This window comes from Garra rufa, chromosome 8, assembly GCF_049309525.1.
Source record: "Garra rufa chromosome 8, GarRuf1.0, whole genome shotgun sequence".
Classification (NCBI taxonomy): domain Eukaryota; kingdom Metazoa; phylum Chordata; class Actinopteri; order Cypriniformes; family Cyprinidae; genus Garra; species Garra rufa.
Genome location: NC_133368.1, coordinates 31,760,543 through 31,785,663, shown reverse-complemented (window position 1 = coordinate 31,785,663; position 25,121 = coordinate 31,760,543). Strand labels below are relative to the sequence as shown.

At 34.0% G+C, this 25,121-nt stretch overlaps 1 protein-coding gene across 1 annotated transcript in view; it reads right to left on the bottom strand.

Annotated features, from left to right (window-relative positions):
- Positions 1-2,136: 2,136 nt before the first annotated feature.
- pms1 (PMS1 homolog 1, mismatch repair system component) overlaps positions 2,137-25,121 on the bottom strand; it is a 35,991-nt gene continuing 13,006 nt past the window's right edge. The window contains exons 8-13 of the mRNA XM_073846080.1: positions 24,360-24,509; positions 23,508-24,265; positions 13,131-13,610; positions 12,775-12,905; positions 3,350-3,510; positions 2,137-2,534 (exon numbers count right to left, since the gene is read on the bottom strand). Of these exons, the coding sequence (XP_073702181.1) occupies positions 2,337-2,534; positions 3,350-3,510; positions 12,775-12,905; positions 13,131-13,610; positions 23,508-24,265; positions 24,360-24,509 (1,878 nt within the window). The 3' untranslated portion in view covers positions 2,137-2,336. The remainder of the gene's footprint in view (positions 2,535-3,349; positions 3,511-12,774; positions 12,906-13,130; positions 13,611-23,507; positions 24,266-24,359; positions 24,510-25,121) is intronic.

Here is a 25,121-nt window from a genome sequence, read left to right as displayed (position 1 = left end):
AGTTGGACTCGATAACCAAGTCAAACTGATTAGTGAGTGAATCATTCAGACTGAATCAAATGGATCAACCAGTTCATCAAAAATTCATAAAATGTTATGGTGCTTTTTTTAAATCCTTTTTTAGTTCACCTCCTAAATTGAAAACCTTGATTCTTTGATTAATTTAAATATACATATTTTGTAATATTAAATCTTTACTGTCACCTCTGATTAATGCCCTACTGAATAAAGGTTTATTTATTTAAAAACTACGACTCAAAGCTGTGGACTCGTGTCCTCTATAGAGGACGGAAATGAATTACTGGGTCCCCAGAGGTTAAAATGCAGTTCGTGGAACTGATCAAACACTGAAAAACCACAAACCATATGGCTACAGGGGAGCAACTGTTAAAACTTTACACCATCTGAGCCTTATTTTCAGCTGGTAATTGGAGGTCCCTGACTGTGACTGCACACTTTTCGGCAAAGCCCAGAGCCCATCCCTTTCTGCTTTATGGGACCCTAGTGCCGACTTTCATGATCAGCATTTAAGGTGCTGATTTTTGAGGGAGAGTGAATTTACAACCACACTGCATTCAATTTTGTGGTTCACTTGCATCTGCTGTGGGGTCAGTAGTTCTGGCTTGTTTTCTTTTCTAATCAAAAGTCAACAAGGCAAACTTTTAAAGTCGAGCACTTTCCTTTTCGTTCATTACCAGTAATGCCACAACAATTTTCCCACAATAAATTAAAACATAAAAGCAGAGTATATTAATTAACATCACTGAAATGTGGTTTCAAAATCTTGTGTCATAATTGATTTTCAAAATTTTTTAGCTTTGCCCTCATAAAATCGTTCATTAAAAGTAACACTACTCATGACCCATCACTGTCAAATCTGGACTGAAGCAGATACACTTCCAGTCAAAGATTTTTTTAAGTCTTTTTTTTTTTTTAAGTCTCTTCTGCTTACCAAGTCTGCATTTATTTGATCTAAAGTACAGCAAATACAGTAAAATTTGTAAATATTTTTACCATTTAAAATAACTGTTTTATAGACCTTTTTCCTAAGTAAACGATGAGCGCCGCCATTACGAATTCTAACGTCAGATTGAATGCTTTTCTGTTCCGGTTTCCATAGGAACCCAATCAAATAGCGTCCATCTGTTTTTAATGTAGCTAACGTCCGCTGCTTCGTGTCATCTACACACTCATTAAAGTTAGGCACTGACAAATGACGGTCATTGCCACATTGCCAAGTGATGGCGCTATGGAGCCATGTGCTTTTTAAAAACATTTTAATAGGTTTAACATTAGTTTATTAGCTCGGAATATACCCTAGTTTGACTAGAAACAATGCAGACCGGAAATGCAAAGCATTCTTTCAGTTAAGAGCCGGACTTACTTCCGTGTTCAGGAAAAACGTCTATATTTGAATATATTTTAAAATGTAATTTATTCCTGTGATTTCAAAGCTGACTTTTTAGCATCATTACTCCAGTCACATGATCCTTCAGAAATCATTCTAATATTCTGATTTGCTGCTCAAAACAAAATATTATTATTATGTTGAAAACACCTGAGTATATTTTTTTCAGGTTTCTTTGATGAATAGAAAGTTCAGAAGAACAGCATTTATCTGAAATAGAAATCTTTTGTAACTTTATATATGTCTTCATCATCACTTTTGATCAATTTAAAGCATCCTTGCTAAATAAAAGTATTAATGGTATAAATGTTGTTTTAATGGTATAGTGTATAATGTTACAAAAGCTTTTTATTTCAGACAAATGCTGATCTTTGGATCTTTCTATTCACCAAAGAATCCTGACAAGATGTACTCAACTGTTTTAAATATTGATAATAATAATAAATGTTTCTTAAACAGCAAATCAGCATTTTAGAATGATTTCTGAAGGATCATGTGACTGGAGTAATGCTGCTGAAAATATAGCTTTGATCACAGAAATAAATTACATTTTAAAATATATTCTAATAGAAAACAGTTATTTTAAATAGTAAAAATATTCCACATTTTTACTGTTTTTGCTGTAATTTGGATCAAATAAATGAAGGCTTAGTTAGCAGAAGAGACTTCTTTAAAAAACAAAAAAATCTTTTGACTGGTAGTGTACATTATAATTACAGCAATTTTATTTGCATATGACATAAAATAAAATAGTGATTTGTGTGCATTGAGCTTGCATACACAAGCATTTATACCTCGAAACATGAATGAAAACCGTAATTCAACTAGAAAAGCATTTAATTTTCCAAATAATAACTTTCATACTAATATATGGTTCAATAAATGTTAGTGTGACATTTTGGTCTTACAACGAGGTCCTTGAAAATCCTTAGCAAGAACTCAGCATGATTTGCAAAGCTTCCTGCTCAGTTTCAGGAACAGTGACCAGATCGTGAAAAAAAGGTCGTTCATGAATGCAGACCTGACTCCCCTCTTCAAGTTCCTTTTTCATTCGGCAAAGCGTGTTCGTAACATCAGCTCTGGACAGGTTCAGAGGTAACTGTCTAACTAGTCTCACAGCTTCACTCTGAAAGAAACAGTGGGGAAAAGAGTTTTTAAAGCAAAAGGGCAGCCAATAAGATATAAACAGTCTAATATGGTCTAATATTGTTCTCAGGCCTTCCTCTGCAGTGAACAGATGCTGTCAAAATGAGAATCCAGATATAGTTGATAAAAACGTCACATACTCCACAAGTAATCCACACAACTCCAGTCCATTAATTAACATCTTGTGAAGTGAAAATCTGTGTTTGATTTGGTGTTTTAACTTTAAACCATTACTTTTGGAGTCCTTAATCCATAATAAAGCTTCCTCCAGTAAAAACGTCCATCCTCATTTATCCTCTGACATCAAAATGTTTGTTTACGACTGTTTCGGATTATTTTTGTTTGTTAAAGGTTCTTGACCTGGTCATTTTTCTCTTCTGATTCAGATGAGACAACTTTTTCAATGAAGAAAGCAATAGTTAGAAGACTCATATTTTAGCCAGAAGTTAAAAATGTCTTGATGAATTTGATTCCTGAACATGCAGATGTTAATTTATTGAGTGGGGTTGTGAGGATAACTTGTGATGCTTTTAACAGCTGTTTGGACTCTAATTCTGACGGCACCCATTCACTGTAGATGATCCATTGGTGAGCAGGTGAAGTAATGCTAAATTTCTCCAAATCTGTTTCATTGAAGAAACTCAACTACATCTTGGATGGCCTGAGGGTGAACGCATTTTCAGCAAATTTTCTTTTTTTACTTAACCTCTTCTTTTAAGCTCTCCAAATGTGCTCCGTGATGGCAAATTAAAAACGGATCATTAAAAAGTATGCCCCAAGGAGCATCTCTCTCACCTCTAGGTAGTTTGAGACTTTGAGAGGTCTACATTGCGCCACGGTTTTTGCATCCCGGACCTTTATAGCCTGCAGAATCTCCCTCAGGTCTCCTATCCCGAAGAAAGGCATGCAGTCGGCCATGCCCGTCACTTCAACATGCCTCTCTGAAGACGAGGAACCTGGCCAAGATAAGCAACAAGCAAGAATTAATAAACTCCAAGTACAACATTCTCCAGGAAAAAAATAATAAATAAATATTGTGATTTACACGCTGGTTGGAAACCAAGTCAGGCGGGCATCGCACCAAATTACGCTATTACCATGTCTTTGTGGACTGGAAAGAAAAACCAAGGTGGAGGAGGTTTTCAACAGATGATTTAAAGATGATTGCTTTTCCCTAGATGCATCTCAATGAAGAGGTGAAATGTATGGAAAGGTCATCAAGGAAGCGCAGACTAAACATTTTCTTCTCCCCTATGCGCTTTAAAAAGAGATGCAGCCATTCCGAAGCCATGCATACAAAATAATATTATTGTTAATATGATACAAATTGACTAGACACTCCAAAAGTGACTTTCCTATTTCAAGTACTAAATTTGTATTCATCAAATTATCCCACCTTCACATTAGTGTTATTATAGTATTATTTATATACTATTGTAATATTTATAACATTTAAGTTTTTTAATGTTTTTTTTAAGTCTCTTCTGCTCACCAAGCCTGCATTTATTTGATACAGCAAAAATAAATGTGAAATATTTTTACTATTTAAAATAACTGTTTTCGATTTGAATATATTTTAAAAATTAATTTATTCATTTGATTTTAAAGCTAAATTGTTATTATCATTACTGCACATGATCCTTCAGAAATCATTCTAATATTCTGATTTGCTGCTCAAAAAATGTATTATTATTATGTTAAAAACAGCTGAGTAGAATTCTTTCAGGTTTCAGCAGAACAGCATTTATCTGAAATAGAAATCTTTTGTGACATTATAAATGTCTTTATCATCACTTTTGATCAATGTAAAGCATCCTTGTTAAATAAAAATATTCATTTCTATAATTTCTTTAAAAAAGGTGTATAACGTTACAAAGGCTTTTTATTTCAGATAAATGCTGATCTTTGGATCTTTCTATGCATCAAAGAACCTGAAAAAAATGGTAGTGCATTTTATTATATATTTTTAATATTTTTATTTTGCCTTATTTTTTCATCATTTTAGTATCTGCCAGGTGCAATTTAAGAATTTGCAAATATAAGATGACACTTCTCCTCAACAAGCTGTACAATTTGCAGTATCATTCATATTTGTAGGACAAACAGTGAGGGGCGAGTTTTGCGCCAAAGTTTTAAATACTTTGGGGTTTCGAAAGGGCTAGAAATCTGGTGCATGTTTTTGCCAAATCCCTGGAAGTTGGCTCCGAAACTATTCCCTTTTGTAAAGGGCAATTTTTCTCCACAGCACCACACTTTAGTGCAAATCCACCGTGCTGGCAAAAGCTCAGGCAGCGAGCCAGCTTCAGCCATGATGACCCTTGCCAGTGCCAACACGACACTTACAGGAACAGGGCTGAGGGGGAAGTCTTAAGTGCATTCCATAACAACAGGCAAAATAAGGTCAAATGAGGACTAAGATGGCAGCCTCCTTACACAAAGGTCAACATTACAAAATAAGTTGATTCTAAATTATTTTTTTAAGTTTTCAGTGTTGAATATTAGATATGCTTCTGCTTGACTTTTCTCATGATCAAATTTAACTTAAAAGGGTAGATGGAAATGCAATCTAAAAATTAAGGTTCAGTATGGGTTTTATTCAGCAAGGACATGTTAAATCAATCAAAAGTGAGAGTAAAGACATTTATGATGCTACAGCAGATTTCAAATTCAAATAACTGCTGTTCTTTTAAACTTTCTATTGATTAAAGAATCCTGGATAAATTCAGTTTTCACAAAAATATTAAGCAGCATAACTGTTAATGAGAAGAAATGATTCTTAAGCAACAAATCAGACACTGAAGACTGGATCCTGATGGCTGCTGACAATTCAGCTTTGCTATCACAGGAATAAATTAGTTAAAATATCTCTATATAAAATTTGTTATTTCTGTATGTTATAAAATCTAACAATTTATGGTCAAATATATTAAAATTAAGTTACTTTAAAGGGATAATTTAAAAAAATGAAAATTCTGTCATTAAATACTCACCCTCATGTCTTTCCAAACCCATAAGACCTTCGTTCATCTTTGGAACACAAATTAATTTATTTCTGATGAAATCCAAGAGCTTTCTGTCCCTGCATAGACAGCAACGTAACTACCACCAGGCCCTGAAAGGTAGTGAAGACATCCTTAAAATAGTCCATCTGACATCAGTGGTTCAACCTTAATGTTATGAAGCTACAAGAATACTTTTTGTGGGCACAGAAAACTCTCTACCATGCATTCACGAGAGTACCGCGCATGCATGTGGTGCTGCTGACACAGGAGCTAGCGTTCAACAAGAAATAGTTGAAAAAGTTGTTATTTTTGTTATCTTTGTGCAAAAAAAGTATTCTTGTAGCTTCATAAAATGAAGGTTGAACCACTGATGTCACATGGACTGTTTTAACGATGTCCTTACTACCTTTCTGGACCTTGAACAAGTTTTACAAGTTTGAAATGACATGAGGGTGAGTAATTAATGACAGAATTTTCAGTTTTTGGTAAACTAACCCTTTAAAGGTTGTATCAGCGATTCTAGGCTGAAACATAAAGTGTCAAATTCAGCTGACCTTTCTTCACGATCCGCTCGCTGCCTGCCCCATAAATTGGCTGTAAAAAAAACACGTCTCTGTGGTCAGCCTAGGGTCCGAGATATGCCAAAAAAAAAACAATCGGTGCTACCAACCTTTCCACAGATAAACAAACAGTGTTCCAACCAATCACCGTCAGGGGGTTGGTGTTGTGGACTTTCCTACTGGTGCAGGGATGTGAGGGAGGCGGAGCGAAAGGCCACAACACCAAACCCCTGACGCTGATTGGTTGGAACACTGTTTGTTTTTCTGTGGAAAGGTTGGTAGCACCGATTGTTTTTTTGGCATATCTCGGACCCTAAGCTGACAACAGAGACGCGTTTTTTTTACAGCCAATTTATGGGGCAGGCAGCGAGCGGATCGTGATGAAAGGTCAGCTGAATGTGACACTTTATGTTTCAGGCTTGAAATCGCTGATACAACCTTTAAGCTAAAACAATATTACTGTTTTTACTGTATTTTTGATCAAATAAATGCAGCCTTGGTGAGTTTTGAACAACAGTGTATATTAAAGGAGATGTTCACTTCTATAACACTTTCCTCACTTTCCTCTTTTTTGAGGAAAACATTTCAGGATTTTTCTCCATATAGTGGACTTCTCTGGTGCCCCAAGCTTGAACTTACAAAATGCAGTTTAAATGCGGCTTCAAGCGATCCCATCCGAGAAAGAAGGGTCTTATCTGGCAAAACGATCGTTATTAATATTTTTTTAATTACAATTTATATACTTTTTAACCTCAAATGCTCATCTTGTCTTGCTCTGTCTGAACTTTTTCCGGTTCAAGACAGTTAGGGTATGTCAAAAAAAAAACTCCCATCTCATTTTCTCCCTCAGCTTCAAAATCATCCTGCATCGCTGTTTTTGTTTGATCTTCTTTGCATGTTCACTTTGCAAATACTGGGTCTGTACTTCTGCAGCGATATAGGACTATTTTGAAATGATTTTTGAAGTTTAGGGAGAAAACAAGATAGGAGTTTTTCAACATACCCTAACTGTCTTAAACTGGAAAAAAAACAGAGTTCAGGCAGAGCAAGACAAGATGAGCATCTGAGGTTAAAAAGAAAAAAAGTAACCATTAATTTCGCTAGATAAGACTCAGCTGGGATTGTTTACAACCACATTTGGGATGGTTTGAAGCTGAATTTAAACTGCATTTTGGAAGTTCAAACTCAGGGCACCATAGAAGTCCATCATATGGAGAAAAATCCCTAAATGTTTTCCTCAAAGCATAATTTCTTTACAACTGAAGAAAGAAAGACATGAACACCTTGGATGACAAGGGGGTTAGTACAATTACCTATAAATTTTTGTTCTGGAAGTGAACATCTCCTTTAATGTTACTTTTGTGATGTTAATGTTATGTTTAATGCTTGAAAATCTAAAAATGCATAAATGTCTGATTTTATGAACTGATAATGATATGTCAGATGAATACAGGAATTTATTAAGCACCATATGAAATTAGTAAGGCGTTTCTTGTCATGTTTTAAACACTGCCATGGCTCAAGTGGCTATTATGTATTAGTGCATTGCTTGCTTAAAAGGATTAGTTCACTTCCAGAACAAAAATGTACAGATAATTTCATCCAAGATTTTGAAGTTGGAGGAGAAAATGGAGGGAGTTTTTCGACGTACCCTAACTGTCTTGAATGGGACTGCACAGAGTATGCAAGTGCATCACAGAGCTAGACAAGCATTTGAGGTTAAAAACAATATAAATTGAAATTTTTTTTTGAAAATAACAGATCTTTTCACTAGATAAGACCATTCTTATCGTTTAGAGCCCTTTGAAGCTGCATTTAAACTGTATTGTGGAAGTTCAATGTCAACACCATAGAAGTCCACTATATGGAGAAAAATCCTGAAATACTTTCCTGAAAAACCATAATTTCTTTACGACTGAAGAAAGAAAGACATGAACATCTGACAAGGGAGTGATTCAATTATCTGTAATTTTTTGTTCTGAAAATGAACTAATCCTTTAATAATAAGCTTACAGTATCTTTAAAACAGTGTTTCCAGCAAGTGAGGTAATGATTATGCAGTATTGGCACACTGACACTAAAAACCCCTGCAGTAAGCTAGCAGAGCTGTTTTCATAATATGAGAAGGCATCTAAAAAATGTACAAGAAAACATGCAAAGCAAACACATTACTTTCATTCTTCACTAATCAGACACAAGCAATTCTGTCAGAAATAATTGACTGTAATCCTGTTATTCAAGGCGTAATATTTGACATTTTAAAACAATTTGTGAACTGTGGCATTAATGATGTCCAGTGGGTCCAACCTTTGTTAAATCAAATTGGACAATCCTAGAGACCTTTAAACAGCATGACCCTTGAATTAATAAAGGCACATTTTCTCAAGAGAAACCTGGCAAAGAAAAAAAAACACAAAACAAACCATGGGTAGAAGTAATTTACTCCACAGCACATGATGAGCATGAGGAGCGATGGTGGGCAGCGAATTCAAGCGAACGCACTTAATGACCATCTCAAAAACCCAAGGCTGAGTCATACAGGAAGTGGACCGCTCCCTCAGAATCAAGCCCACTCTTTTTAAAACTATTTCATATTATACATGTGCCCACACTGAGCTGTGTAGGGAAAAAGAAGTGCTGACACAGCACTTTCCACTTAAGCAATTTGTATAAACAATGACTTCATCACTCTGCGCAGCGGGAATTAACGTCTCTAAGGTAATAGCATGGATATTAAAAGTTATTAAAAACTACTAATTAAGCATTATCATCATATATTGGAAGTTGAATTATATTTTCCAATGCCTGTAAAGAAGTAGTTCTCTCCATTTAAAACAAGACCTTATGCAAATTGCGTATGTCCAGGGATGCATATGTAATGGAAAAGTGAAATGCAGACAATTGTTTCATTTTGGTGACAGGCTCCAAAGCACCCAAACAGACCGTGTCTATGGAGGTGAAAACAATTGGGTTGTGTAATGTCAAACAACATATAGTTATATTTATAATCATATATAAATATATGGTTGACTGGCTGAATGGCATTGATATACAGACATATTTTTTTTTAGTTCTAGACTAGAGTTTGCGAGCCTTGTGAAATAAGTTAAATGTAAATTTGCAGTTTTGTCTGGGGAAGCAGATTGTTTTGAACACTGGAGTGGAAGTCGAGCTGACATAATGGCAATATATACCTAATTTGATTTACTGAAAGAAAATCTGATTTGCACAAAATTGCTCAAATTACCACTACAACAAAGTTTTTATTTCACAATTCAGAATTTTTTTCTCAGAATTGCGTGATATAAACTAGCCATTCTGACTTTTTTTTTGCAAATGCGAGTTTCCATCTCTCAATTCTGAAATGCATGATATAAACATACATTTGTGAGTTATGAAATCAGAATTGCAAGATAAAAAATAAGCCATTCTATTTTCTCGCAAATGCCAGTTTCTATCTCACAATCCTGACGTTTTTTTTGCAAATGCAAGTTTCTATCTCACAAATCTGACTTTATTTCTCGCAGTTTCTAGCTCACAATTCTGACTTTTTTCTTGCAAATTTGAGTTTCTATCCCGCAATTCTGACTTTTTTTCTCAGAATTGTGAGATATAAACTCGCAAATGCAAGTTATAAAGTTCAATTCTGAGGGCAAAAAAGGCTAATATGTTTTCAGAATTGCAAGTTTATATCTCACAATTCTGACTTAATTTGCAATTGCGCTATAAAGTCAGAATTGCGAGACATAAGCTCGCAATTTTCTAAAAAAAGCACAATTGTGAGACATAAATTCGCAATTCCCGAGAAAAAAGTCACAATTGCGAAATTTAGACTTGCAATTCTGAGAAAAAAAGTCACAATTGTGAGATATAAACTCGCAATTCTGAGAAAAAGTCACAATTTTAAGATTTAAACTTGCAATTTTAAGAAAAAAAATCGGACTTTTTTTTCTCAGAATTGCATGATATAAACATACATTTGTGAATTATGAAGTTAGAACTGCAAAATAAAAACTAGCCATTCAGACTTTTTTCTCGCAGTTTCTAGCTCACAATTCTGACTTTTTTCTTGCAAATTTGAGTTTCTATCCCGCAATTCTGACTTTTTTTCTCAGAATTGTGAGATATAAACTCGCAAATGCAAGTTATAAAGTCCAATTCTGAGGGCAAAAAAGGCTATGTTTTCAGAATTGCAAGTTTATATCTCACAATTCTGACTTAATTTGCAATTGCGCTATAAAGTCAGAATTGCGAGACATAAGCTCGCAATTTTCTAAGAAAAGCACAATTGTGAGACATAAACTCGCAATTCTGAGAAAAAAGTCACAATTGTGAAATTTAGACTTGCAATTCTGAGAAAAAAGTCACAATTGTGAAATTTAGACTTGCAATTCTGAGAAAAAAGTCACAATTGTGAAATTTAGACTTGCAATTCTGAGAAAAAAGTCACAATTGTGAAATTTAGACTTGCAATTCTGAGAAAAAAGTCACAATTGTGAAATTTAGACTTGCAATTCTGAGAAAAAAAGTCACAATTGTGAGATATAAACTCGCAATTCTGAGAAAAAGTCACAATTTTAAGATATAAACTTGCAATTTTAAGAAAAAAAATCGGACTTTTTTTTCTCAGAATTGCATGATATAAACATACATTTGTAAATTATGAATTCAGAACTGCAAAATAAAAACTAGCCATTCAGACTTTTTTCTTGCAAATGCAAGTTTCTATCTCCCAATTCTGACCTTTTTTTTGCAAATGCGAGTTTCTATCTCACAATTCCAACTTTTTTCTTGCAATTCAGACTTTTTTTCTCAGAATTGCGTGATATAAACATACATTTGTGAATTATGAAGTTAGAACTGCAAAATAAAAACTAGCCATTCAGACTTTTTTCTTGCAAATGCAAGTTTCTATCTCCCAATTCTAAGATAAGTCACAATTTTAAGATATAAACTTGCAATTTTAAGAAGAAAAAAAATCACAATCGCAAGACTTAAACTAAGTCCTGAGGAAAAAAATAAATTACAATTGCAAGACAAACTTGCAATCTGAGAAAAAAGTTACAATTGCGATATTTAAACTCACAATTCTAAGAAAAAAAAGTCACAATTGTGAGATTTAAACAGTGGTGGAGGAAGTACTTAAGTTTAGTACTTAAGTAAAAGTACAACTACCCTGCAAAATATATACTTAAGTAAAAGTATAATTACTACATCAACATCTTACTTAAGTAAAAGTCCTATGTACATACTTTTAAATTTACTTTAAAGTATTTTTTTAAGTAAAAGTATTTTTTAAGTAAAATGTTTGAAACAAATATTATACTGGTGTGATATTTTTGTTATGTTGACATCCGTTTTTCTATAACAGTCATAGCACTATGTCATAGCAAGTTAGTAACTTAAATATTAATAACTAGCATTGCATGTCTTACCTCTATATGTTTCTTCAAATTTGAAGGGGAGTTTTTAAACGCTAACAATTCTTTGCGTTGAGGTAGGCACTTGACACATTGAAAACGCCAGGAGTCATTCTTTGAACCTTTAAATTCAAATAACTTGCTTAAATAAGGCCAGGGGTATCTCTCAGAATCAGAGATGCAGGGCACAGGCTCAAGCTCAGTCGACGTTGTTGGCTCTTCGTCCATGATTGATATTTGGTGTCCTTTTCTTCTATTTACATCAGTTCCGCTTGTGTTGTTTCAAAACGCGCGCTCACTATTTTCGGCTTGAGTTCTTTGACCAATCAGATCTCCGATCTGTTTCAACGTGCATTGGCCAGCAACGCCAAAACGTCAGTCGACCAAAAAAATTGTATGCAAGATTCGGAAGGATGTAACGACACGCATTTTAATAATGTAGTGGAGTGCAAAGTACAGATAATTGCTGAAAAATCTACTTGAGTAAAAGTAAAAGTATGCATTATTTTTTTTACTTAAGTAAAGTATAGATACGTAATAATTTACTTAAGTACAGTAACGAAGTACAAATACTTCGTTACATTCCACCACTGGATTTAAAATCACAATCCTGAGAGAAAAATAAATAAATAAATAAATCACAATTGTGAGACAAACTCGCAATTCTGAGAAAAAAAGTCACAATTGCAAAATACACACACAATTCTAAGAAAAAGTTACAATTGCGAAATTAAAAGTCACAATTATGAGTTAATATCTCACAATTCAGACTTTATTTCTCAAAATTGTAAGTTTAAATCTCAGAATTCTGAGTTTGAGTTTATATCACTTAATACTGACTTTATAACTTGCAACTGCAAGTATATATCACGTGATTCTAAGAAAAAAGGTCAGAACTGTGAGTTTATATCACAATTCTGAGAAAAAAGTCAGAATGGCAAGTTCGTATCTCGCAATTCTAATAAAAAAAACTCAGGTAACATTTCTTATTATTACATTAAAAGCACTTGTGCTGTTTTATGAAAACCACTACACGCTACAATTAAAAATATGAAAAAGTTGAAATTCTAATTTGGTTACTTGCTTTGGTTACCAACACTACAATATGTTAATTTGTGTTCAGTTGAAGTAGTAGTAAATGATGACAGAATTTTCATTTTTGGGTAAACTACTCCTTTAAAAGAAATAAAGAGTGACTTTAAATATTTCAATCCAATTTAAAAGTCTTTGTGCATTACCTGGAATCATCTTAATTTCAAAACCATTTGCCACAAGCCTAGGATCAGTGAAGTTGACGTCTCCATTAAAGCAGGAACTGTCTTTCTCCATGTTCAGGAGAACATCCATATACTCTGGCCCACCAAGCACCCTGAGAAAAGAAAGCGTATGTTAATATGCAAATTTAATTAATAGACAGTATTGAATAGAGTGGATTAATACAGCTATTAATCCTATATTTCAATTCCAGATTTAGCATTTATGTATACGAAAACTATTAATCTGATCTTTTTTAACATGTACGGTTTTTACAATTACATTACAGATAGTACACATCCAGAATGTCATCATTAGGTGAGAAAGTGAGACAGGCTACCCATCTGTCAGTGGTACAGGGGTCTGCAGCCTCACGGTTGGAAGTATATTATTCTCCAGAAGTCTTTTAAACAGCAAGGCCTCCTCCACTCGAAACGGGTTCAACAACATGAGCTTTCTGCCGCATAAAACGACCCAGGCACCGTGAGAAGCCAAGCGGTTTACAAGCCTGAGGCCCTGCGCACTTGAGCTGTTCTGGTAGGAGAGGAGGTTAAGACTCTGCTTGAGGGTTGCAATACTGAACGGGAGGGGTTTGGAGAGCTTGGCAGGGCTCCTCTTACTCGAGGGCTGAGAGGAGAAGAGTTTGTCCAGGGCCTGCTGGTTGGCGAGGGGGGCCTTGCGCTTCACGCCTTGAGCTTTGTTCAATGAAGACTCGGCGCTCATCTGCTTCTTGCCCTCTCCGCACTGGCCACCTCCCTCCGCTGCCCGCTTCCTTTGAAGGTTGTAGGCGTTCAGGGACTTTTCTGCCTTGCTTTCATACCTAAGATGGGATGTGATACAAGATGTTCGTTACAGTCCTAGTTGTACGAATGTGGCTGGAAAAAACACTTTCGGAGGACATAAACACTTCATCAACATTTGGGACTCAATATATGTTTCTTGTAATCTTAATTGTGTATTATAATAATTAAAACTAAAATATTTTTTTGTATGAAAAAATTTGTTATATGAAATAAAAATAAACATTAACTGAAAAATATGACATATAAAAAAAACTTAAACTTATATTGTTACCTAGTTGCAAATACATTTCTCATTTTCATTTAGCTTAACTTAATGTACTAAAATAACTACAACTAAAACCAAAATTAAAATACTAAAAAAAGACAACAAAATTACTAAAACTTTAACTAAAATTTAAATAATAAATAAAATAATAAATAAATAAATAAAATGGCATGTGATTTTGTATTTTTTCTTACAAAATTATTATTAATTATTATTATTATTATTATTATTAATAGTAATTAATTAATAATAATTACTAACTACAACTAAAACTAAAATTTAAATAATAAAAAATATATAAAAATACGCAACAAAATTGCTAAATCTTTAGCTAAAATTTAAATGAAAGGAAAATAAAAAATTTGTTAAAATAATAAAACAAACTAATAAAAATTGCATATATTTATGGCATATTTTTTTCTCACAAAAGTATTATTAATAATTATTATTAATAATAATAAATTCATAATTACTAACTACAACTAAAACTAAAATTAAAATAATAAAAAATACAACAAAATTGCTAAAACTAACTAAAATTTTAATGAAAGCAAAATAAAAACTGTTAAAATAATAAAACAAGCTAATAAAAATGGCACATGACTTTGTAATTTTTCTCACAAAATTATTATTATAAATAAAAAAATATGTTATTTTTTTGCCAATCTATAATAATTCATTAAAAACGTAATAAATAATTTTAAATGACTAAATTTTCAATTTAAACAAAATTATTGTCTAAAAGTCTCCCAACTAAAATATTAATCATTCATTCATAAACATTCATTTTGATTTGTTTAAATGTGTAAATTTTAAAAGGTTTATTCCTCATTCTTTCAGTTATATATATATATATATATATATATATATATATTAATAACTATATATATACACACATAACTATATATATATATATACACACACACATACACACTTATATATATATATATGTATATATGTGTGTGTGTGTGTGTGTGTGTGTGTGTGTGTGTGTGTGTGTGTGTGTGTGTGTGTGTGTGTGTATGTATGTATGTATGTATATATATATACACATATACACACATACACACATATATACATATATATATATATATATATATATATATATATATATATATATATATATATGTATATATGTGTATGTATATATATATATATATATATATATATATATATATTAATAACTATATATATACACACATAACTATATATATATACACATATACACACACACACACATACATATATATATACATACATACATACATACATACACACATACATACATACATATATATATATATATATATGTATGTGTGACCCTGGACCACAAAACCAGTCTTAAGTCGCTGGGGTATATTTGTAGCAATAGCCAAAAATACATTGCATGGGTCAAAATTTTTGATTTTTCTTTTATGCCAAAAATCATTAGGAAATTAAGTAAAGATCATGATGATTCTTTGTAAAATTCCTACTGTAAATATATCAAAATGTAATTTTTGATTAGTAATATGCATTGTTAAGAACCTAATTTGGACAACTTTAAAGGCGATTTTCTCAGTATTTAGATTTTTTTGCACCCTCAGATTCCAGATTTTCAAATAGATGTATCTTGGTCAAATATTGTCCTATCCTAACAAACCATACATCAATAGAAAGCTTATTTATTGAGTATTCATATGATGTATACATCTCAGTTTTGTAAAATTTAACCTTATGACTGGTTTTGTGGTCCAGGGTCATATATATATATATATATATATATATATATATATATATATATATATATATATATATATATATATATACACATATACACATATATACATATATATACACATATACATATACATATAAAAAAAAGAAGACAGATGGTTTGAAACACTGATTTTGGTCCATTAATTTTCAGGCTGGGTAAAAATGAGTTTTAGCAAAGAGGTCAGAAGTTGTGACTAATTAAATATCCTCAATTTACACAAGAAACCTTGATTCAATTTGCTCTAGTGATTCTAAGTGGGCTGCTGTAAATCACAGTGCAGAAAATGTGCAGAAACAGGCGAGATAAAAAACATCTGCTACCTGTGACCAGATGGGGGCCGGAGAGCAGCGAGGGAGGGGGGAGAGGGCCTGTAAAAACACGCAGCCCTGACCCTCCACTGGAAGTTTCTCGATGGGCTTGCCAATTAACAGCTGTGCCATTGCACGGAGCTTGCTACTGTACAATGGACCGGGCACTATTTCAAACGCACTGTATGGTTTCGGAGCATAAAAAGATGCAAATGCTGATAAAAAACCCGACCAATCAAGATGAAGGCGTGAAATGTGCTGAATGCAAGAGAAAAGCAGTAGGAGGCCAATGGGGGAGATAAATGATTTCATAATGGAGCAGAAGGTTGAAGCTTGAGGGTATCCCCTGCCATGTACACTGAAATGAGTTCTTCACCTGAGGGCTTTTGGATGCAAGTTTGCATCTTGAACACAGTGAAAATGTATAAACAGACATTGTGGTTGACATTTACATATACAAAAAAAGGCAAAAGCTAAAAAATAAATGGTCTGCCACATTAATTTTTAGGACATTTATAATGTTTAAAGTAAGCGGACACTAAAAACTAGAGTAATGGCTGGGGAAAACTCAGCTTTGCCATCAAAGAAATAATTTTTTATTTTAAGTTGTAATAATTAGTAAAGTAATTTTACTGTTTTAAAGTATTTTTGATCAAATAAATGCAGCCTTGGTGAAATATAGACTTTCAAAAAGCCAAACCAAAATGCATTAAAACAGTTGATGCAAAAGTTTACATACACCTTGCAAAATCTGCAAATTGTTAATTATTTTACCAAAATAAGAGGGATCATACAAAATGCATGATATTTTTTATTTAGTATCAACCGACCTAGTTAAACTGCCTGCTGTTCTTCAGAAAAATCCTTCAGGTCCCACAAATTCTTTGGTTTTTCAGCATTTTTGTGTATTTAAACCCTTTCCAACAATGACTGTATGATTTTGAGATCCATCTTTTCACACTGAGAACAACTGAGGGACTCATATGCAGCTAGTGCAGAAGGTTCAAAAGCTCACTGATGCTTCAGAAGGAAACACGATGCATTAAGAGCCAGGGGTGTAAGCTTTTGAATAGAATGAAGATACTGTACTTATTTTGCCTAAATATCATATTTGTTTTAATTTAGTACTGCCCTTCAGAAGCTACAGAAGATACTTACATGTTTCCCAGAAGACAAAATAAGTAAAATTTCTCTTGTGGACTATATATGTAAATATCTTTTATGTGAAACCTCTTATTCAGGTCAGTACTAAATAAAAATAACATGCATTTTGAATGATCCCTTATATTTTGATCAAATAAAATAATTTTGAAGATTCTGCAAGGTGTATGTAAACTGTTGACTTCAACTGTACACTTCAAAAGTTTAAAAAATATCAAAGTATTTCCTTATATACTCTGATTTTCCATCCGTTTTGTGAGCTACGTACAAAATGGGACATAAACTGCAGCTTATGTCCCACTGGATAGATCAATAAGATACATTACAGTTCCAATGTGCGCATCTAACCTCCTAACCACATAGCAGATTCGTTCTCAATTAATCTCTTCCCAAATTGTGGAATTTACTATACAACATAGAACATCACAGAATTAGACAAAATTTTGATGAATAAATCAAAAGTAGGTCAGCACACTTCAATCAAAACACTGCTATGGACTAGCGCCTATGAATATTATGCCAGAAAAACACTACTTAATTATGAATCCTGCATGTTCTGTGTCTCTGTGTAAATTAATGGCGAAGACGCACAGTCTCGTATATTACACACATACTGAAGCGCGTGTGACACTCACAGTGTTTTCAGCCTCTGCTGCCTCAATATATGAATACATAAACATAATCTTTTGAGAAAAACTATTGTCATACCATATACAAACAGAAATTTAAAAGGACTTTACAGCAACCCGTCAAAATTAAAGTTTGGTTTAACTTGAAGAAACTGAGATAGAAATATATGACTTAATGTAATAATAGTACTACAAATAACAAAATAATTATTGAAACATTACTTTTATGGAATATTAACCAGAAACATTAGTTTCAGAATTTATATACCAGAAAAATGTAAATAGCCTACTACACAACCCAGTATTTAAAGAAAAAAAAAAAAAAAAATCAGAAAACAATGAAAAACATTTTGTAATATAAAAATCAGTTAATTAGATAACCTATTGATTATTAAAATTTAATGAAAACATTAAAATTGAATCCAGAAAATTGTAAATAGCCTACACAACCCAGATTTTTCAGGAAAAAAAAATCATAAAATAATTAAAAACATTTGAGAGAAAAACAAAAAGTATTTCATAGGGCCTTAAAATGTAATTTTTGTTAAACTTTTAATAAATTGCTGTTAAATTGTGTAAGCTTAATGACTTCAAGACATGTTTTCAAATAACATTTTATCTAACCATTAAAACAGAGTCCAGAAAATTTAAAACTAATAATAAAATAAAACAGAATTTGGCAGGCAGTGTCACACTATATTAGGATGAGAAACATTAGTTTAGACAGATAGCCTATCTGTTTTGTGCAGGATGAGTCATCAACATTTTCCAGAAGAGAATGACTGTAATTTTAGTGTATATCAGCTAAAAGTGAATTTTCAGTACACACATTCACTAAAAAAATACAACTCTGATTTTCATGGGGTGTCCAAATGTTAAATCGGAAAGACAGAATGTGGCCATAATTAAGAAAAAACACAAAAAAACTAATTATTGGCCATTGTGGACGCAGTAATCGTTGACTAAACTAAAATAAACTTGCTGGTTAAAAAGGTATTTCAGCTGGTTGCATGTCTACCAAAATAACAAAAATTAAATAAAAATGTATAAAGAAATATTAACAGAAAATGAAGTTGCCACCTTCTCTCATTTTCTGAGATGGACCTCAGTGGACACTCAGAGAGCACAATTTGCATTCTGAGCCAGGAATTCATAACGAGGATCGAATGCACATAAACTGTGCAATAAGAAAGCAATGTTCCCTTGGTGTGGGCACTTTGGATGTAAACCAAGTTCATATAGAGTCCCTGGATCAGCGCCAGGCATTTTATTGCTGCATCAGACCACTGCAACCAAAATATAACAAGCATGGTTCTCCCTCCCCCAAACATCCATGTCAACAATCTCTGACCCTTAAGCTCAGCATGCCCATATGTGATGGACCCATGTTACACGGATCCATGTAAATATGATTCTCAGAAAGTGCGTGCTACCATACATCTGTGGGAAAACAAGTTAAGTAGTTGATAAGGCCTATGTCATGTTTAACACGGCAGTAATGTGCAATAGGACTCAGATGTCTTTTTCCATGCATTACATAAGTGCCACTAGCAATGCTGAGATACACTTTCCATTCATTTAATTATGCTGACTTGGCATGCTGTGATTTAAAGTGGTCTTTTCTTGGTACGGTGATAACTGTGATGCATTTTGATCTGAGGTTAGAAAATTAAAAAGGTATTAGAATTAAAAGACCAAAATTTGAGTTCTATGGCTTTAAGTTGCTTTGAGGTCACCTATATGCTAGTGTACTTGACAAAATTCACTTTTAACAGATATACACACATTTATAGTCTTCCTCATCTGGGCCAAATCTTGATGACTCATTTTGCACAATAAATTTCATTCCAATCAAATGCACCATAGAATTTGACCTGACCTTTGACCTGTATAATCCATTCTTTGACCTATGCTATACTAAGCTGTACTAAAAGAGTGGCAATTTAAAGATGTATTAAATTGCTCAAAAGAGGCAGAAAAGTAATGTTACTAAATATTTCTATTTCGAACAAATGCTGTTTTTTTTAACTGTCTATTCATGAGAATCTTGGAGAAATGTATCACAAAAAGTTAGGCAATCTGTTTTCACCATAGATAATTACAGTACATGTTTTTTGAGCATTGAATCTACATATTAGAATAATTTCTGAAGAACCATGTGACACAGAAGACTGGAGTAATAATGCTGAAAATTCAGCTTTGCCATCACAGAAATAAATTACATTGTAATATGTGACCCTGGACCACAAAACCAGTCTTAAGTCGCTGGGGTATATTTGTAGCAATAGCCAAAAATACATGGTATGGGTCAAAATTATTGATTTTTCTTTTATGCCAAAAATCATTAGGAAATTAAGTAAAGATCATGTTCCATGAAGATTTTTTGTAAAATTCCTACTGTAAACATATCAAAATGTAATTTTTGATTAGTAATATGCATTGTTAAGAACTTAATTTGGACAACTTTAAAGGTGATTTTCTCAGTATTTAGATATTTTTTGCACCCTCAGATTCCAGATTTTCAAATAGTTGTATCTCGGCCAAATATTGTCCTATCCTAACAAACCATATATCAATAGAAAGCATATTTATTGAGCATTCATATGATGTATACATCTCAGTTTTGTCAAATTTAACCTTATGACTGGTTTTGTGGTCCAGGGTCACATATGTGACCCACCCTGGATCACAAAACCATAAGGGGAAATCATAAGGGGACATTTTTTGAAACTGAGATTTATACAACATCTGAAGGCTGAATAAAAAAACTTTCCATCGATTGTATTTGTTAAGATACGACAATATTTGGTCGAGATACAACTATTTAAAATCTGAAATCTGAGGGTGCAAAAAAAAATCGAAATATTAAGAAAATCACCTATAAAGTTGTCCAAATGAAGTTCTTAGAAATGCATATTACTAATCAAAAATTAAGTTTTTGATATATTTGCGACAGGACATTTACAAAATATCTTCCCGGAACATGATGTTTACTTAATATTCTAATGATTTTTGGCATAATAGAAAAATCAATCATTTTTACCCATGCAGTGTATTTTTGACTATTGCAGCAAATATACCTGTGCTACCTAAGAATGGTTTTGTGGTCCAGGATCACAAATTTATTTAAAAGAGAAAACAGGTATTGTAAATGGTAATTAAATTTCACAATACAGAAATGATCAGTCTATAATTTTAATGGTAGGTTTATTTTAACAGTGAAAGACAGAATAACAACAAAAAATCAAAAAGCATTTTAAAGAAGTTATAAATTGATTTGCATTTTAATGAATGAAAAAAGTATTTGATCCCCTATCAATAAGTGAGATTTCTGGCTCCAGGTGTCTTTTGTACAGGTAACAAGCTAAGATTAGGAGCACTTTCTTAAAGGAAGTGCTCCTAATCTCAGTTTGTTACCTGTATAAAAGAACCTGTCCACAGAAGCAATCAATCAGACTCCACACTCTCCACCATGACCAAGACCAAAGAGCTGTCCAAGGATGTCAGGGACAAAATAGTAGACCTACACAAGGCTGGAATGGGCTACAAGACCATCGGCAAGCAGCTTGGTGAGAAGGTGACAACGGTTGGTGCGATTATTCGCAAATGGAAGAAACACAAAATAGCTGTCAATCTCCCTCGGTCTGGGGCTCCATGCAAGATCTCACCTTGTGGAGTTACAATGATCATGAGAACGGTGAGGAATCAGCCCAGAACTACACAGGAAGACCTTGCCAATGATCTTAAGGCAGCTGGGACCATAGTCACTGAGAAAACAATTGGTAACACACTACACCACGAAGGACTGAAACCCAGGTGTCTGAATGATTTAGAGGAGAACTAGGTGAAAGTGTTGTGATCAGAGACCATAACCAAGCTCTTTAGCATCAACTCAACTCGCCGTGTTTAGAGGAGGATATTATAATATTGCTCATGACCCCAAGAACACCATCCCCACCATCAAACATGGAGGTGGAAACATTATGCTTTGGGGGTGTTATTCTGCTACAACTACACCGCATCAAAGGGACGAGGGCATTGAAGCCAGCCAGGGCATTGAAAATGAGTCGTGGATGGGTATGACCCAAAACACACGGCCAAGGCAAAAGGAGTGGCTCAAGAAGAAGCACATGAAGGTCCTGGAGTGGCCCAGCCAGGCTCCAGATCTTAATCCCATAGAGAATCTGTGGAAGGAGCTGAAGGTTCGAGTTGCCAAACGTCATCCTCAAAACCTTAATGACTTGGAGAGGATCTGCAAAGAGAAGTGGGACAAAATCCCTCCTGAGATATGAGCAAACCTGGTGGCCAACTCCAAGAAACCTCTGACCTCTGTGATTGCCAACAAGGGTTTTGCTAAGTCATGTTTTGCAGAGGGGATCAAATACTTATTTCACTCATTAAAATGCAAATCAATTTATAACTTTTTTGAAATGTGTTTTTCTGGATTTTTTTGTTATTCTCTCTCACTTTTCGAATAAACCTACCATTCAAATTAAAGACTGAACATTTCTTTGTCAGTGGGCAAATGTACAAAATCAGCAGGTGATCAAAAAATTTTTCTTCACTGTATTACAATTTTGAAGTATTTCTGATCAAATAAATACAGCCTTGGTGAGCGCAAAAGACAAAAAAGTCTTTCTGAAACTTTTAAACGGTTATGTAAGCTGAGCCCCTTTTTGCTCATTTTATGCCTATAATGATTTACTCACCCTCAAGCCATACTAGGGGTATACAACTTTCTTCTTTCAGACCAACACAATCAGAGTTAAATTGAAAAAATGTTCTGACTCCTCCAAGTATTATAATGGCTGTGAATGGATGTTGAGATTTAGTACTCCAACAATGTCCATATTTAAAACTTCATAAACTGTAATCTCTAGCTTGGTTCTCGCAAATCCAGCATATTCTTCAAAATCTCAACACCCATTCACTGCCATTATAAAGCTGGGAGGAGCCAGGACATTTATAATATAACTCAGATTGTATTCATCTGCAAGAAGAAAGTCATATACAACTAGGATGGCTTGAGGGTGAGTAAATCATGGGGTAATTTTCATTTTTTGGTGAACTATTCCTTTAATTCAATGCAAAGAAGCAGTTTAATTAGCATTTTTTTTTTAAATGATGACTTAGACCACATAGTGACATAAAAGTGTCTACTGCACATGGGAACTCTTTTAGTGCAATTTAAAAAGCATCCCAGGATGCACCTCATGTCTAGACTGTGTAGAGCTAAAATGAACCTAGGAAACATGCTTAAGCTTTTTGATCATTACATATTTCCCATACTTCCATTTGTGCTATTTTATAGTTAAATGTGGACAAGAGCAATAATAAAAAAATATATAGTATGTGCGTCTGAACATTTGACTGGCAGTGCCGAGTGATAAAAAAGACGGATCCATATATCCAACTCGAGTATTCCTGGTGCTCATAAACAACCAATAAATTAGTCAGATATCATCTGGTATAGAATGAGCTGGAATCTTCTGGCACCTGAAGGAACTGAAAGAATGTGGCATTCTTTGGAAAAAACAAAAAACGGAATACCTCTTTTACAATGGAAAACAGGCCTATTGACCATCGAACCAAGTAATCAAACACAGTTTTTTGGAAAATACAAACACTTCATCAATTCTTCCTTCAGGTAGCAAACACGACCAGGCCAGGCAGATTTTCCAATCCATATTTTACACATGCTAGTGGCAGATCTATTTTTCTCTAGCTGCACAGAGAGAGTGAATCACAACAACTGGAAACTGAGTCTTCGAGGGTGAAATCTGGAAACTTACTTCTTGCGGTCTTCCTCCCCGAGGCTTTCCCATCTCTCTTTCACAGCAGTTGTGACATCCTGAGGACTGGCTCTTGGGTTCTCCTGGAGGACCTGCGATCTGGTGTCTTGCTCAAACAGCGAAAAGGCAGACGAGGGCTGACGCACGGAGCGGTTGCTAATCAGCTCGTAGGCTGTCAGCTTGGCCATTTTCTCCATAATGACGTTAGAAGACTTGTTGGACTGGCTGGACCTCGTACTTGTGGGCTCGGTTCCTCCGAGGTCTTCGTGCGCTTTCGGGACATGGAGTTTCACAGGTTCCAGGCATTCTCCAGTGATTTGATTTGAGAAGGCCTTGCCCGTGCTCCAGCTCACAGCAGATACTTTGCTCTCTTGACCAGGGCCACTCTTAGATGCCTTTGGGGAATTGCAGTTTAGATCAGATGTAGAGTTCATTACAACATCGTCAGCAGGTAATGAGGAATTAATACTGTCAAAATCACTTGAGCTTCTGTTGATCACCCAATCCTCTGAAATCGAAGAGGAGCTGGTGTTTGCAGTGTTGCTCAAGGATAGCTCACCATCTGCATTTGTGGGGGAATTCTCAAGTAATTCTGGATTGTGCAAACTAGTATCTGTAGGCGCAACTTCATTAGTGTGTTCAGGTACGTCCACAGAACTAACGTCAGGATGTTTTCCTCCTGTTTTAAGACCATCGTCGCCAATGGAGTACCCGTACAAGGAGATTAACATAGTCTCCACCGCCAACAGGACTCCTTCCTATCGTCAAAGTTCATTAATGGAACATTATTATGAAAGGAACAATGTTTTATTTAAACTACTAATGTAGGAAAGAAAGTCTGAACTTTTGTACCTTGTTCTGAAGCATCACTTCGGTTTTATCAGGTGTCAGGTTAACGTCCACAGTTGAGGCGGGTATGGTGATATTCATCATTAAAAAGGGATAGCGGCGGTTTGCAGATTCTTTATGAGATTGAGCACTGGTGTAGTATTGCTTGATAAGCTGTAGGGTAAATGCATTCACAAGAAGACTGTAAGTATATTTGACAAAACCTGTCATAAGTTGCAATACATTGTATGGGTCAAAATTATAGATTTTTTTAATGCCAAACATCTTTTGAATATTAAGTAAAGATCATGTTCCATGAAGATATTTTGTAAATTTCCTACTGTAAATATATCATAACTTAATTTATGATTAGTAATTGCTAAGAACTTTATTTGGACAACTTTAAAGGCGATTTTCTCAATATTTGGATTTTTTTGCATTGATTTTCAATAGCTGTATCTCGCCCAAATATTGCCCTATCCTAACAAACCATACATCAATGGAAAGCTTATTTATTCAGCTATGTTATGGTAGTTAATACTCATTTATTTAAACCCTTATGACTGGTTTTGTTTTCCATGGTCACATATCACAATCTTAAATAATTAGATTAGATCATTTTATAAGAACAGCAGGCACAGAGAAAATCTAGAGGTTTTTATCTGCATTTTCTGCACTAATTTTGAGAAAATTCCTCACAATTGATTTAAACATGGTGAAATGTATTAAACAGAGCTGTGAGTAGTACACTTGTATTGGCAGCTGCAAGCATAATCAAATTATGCC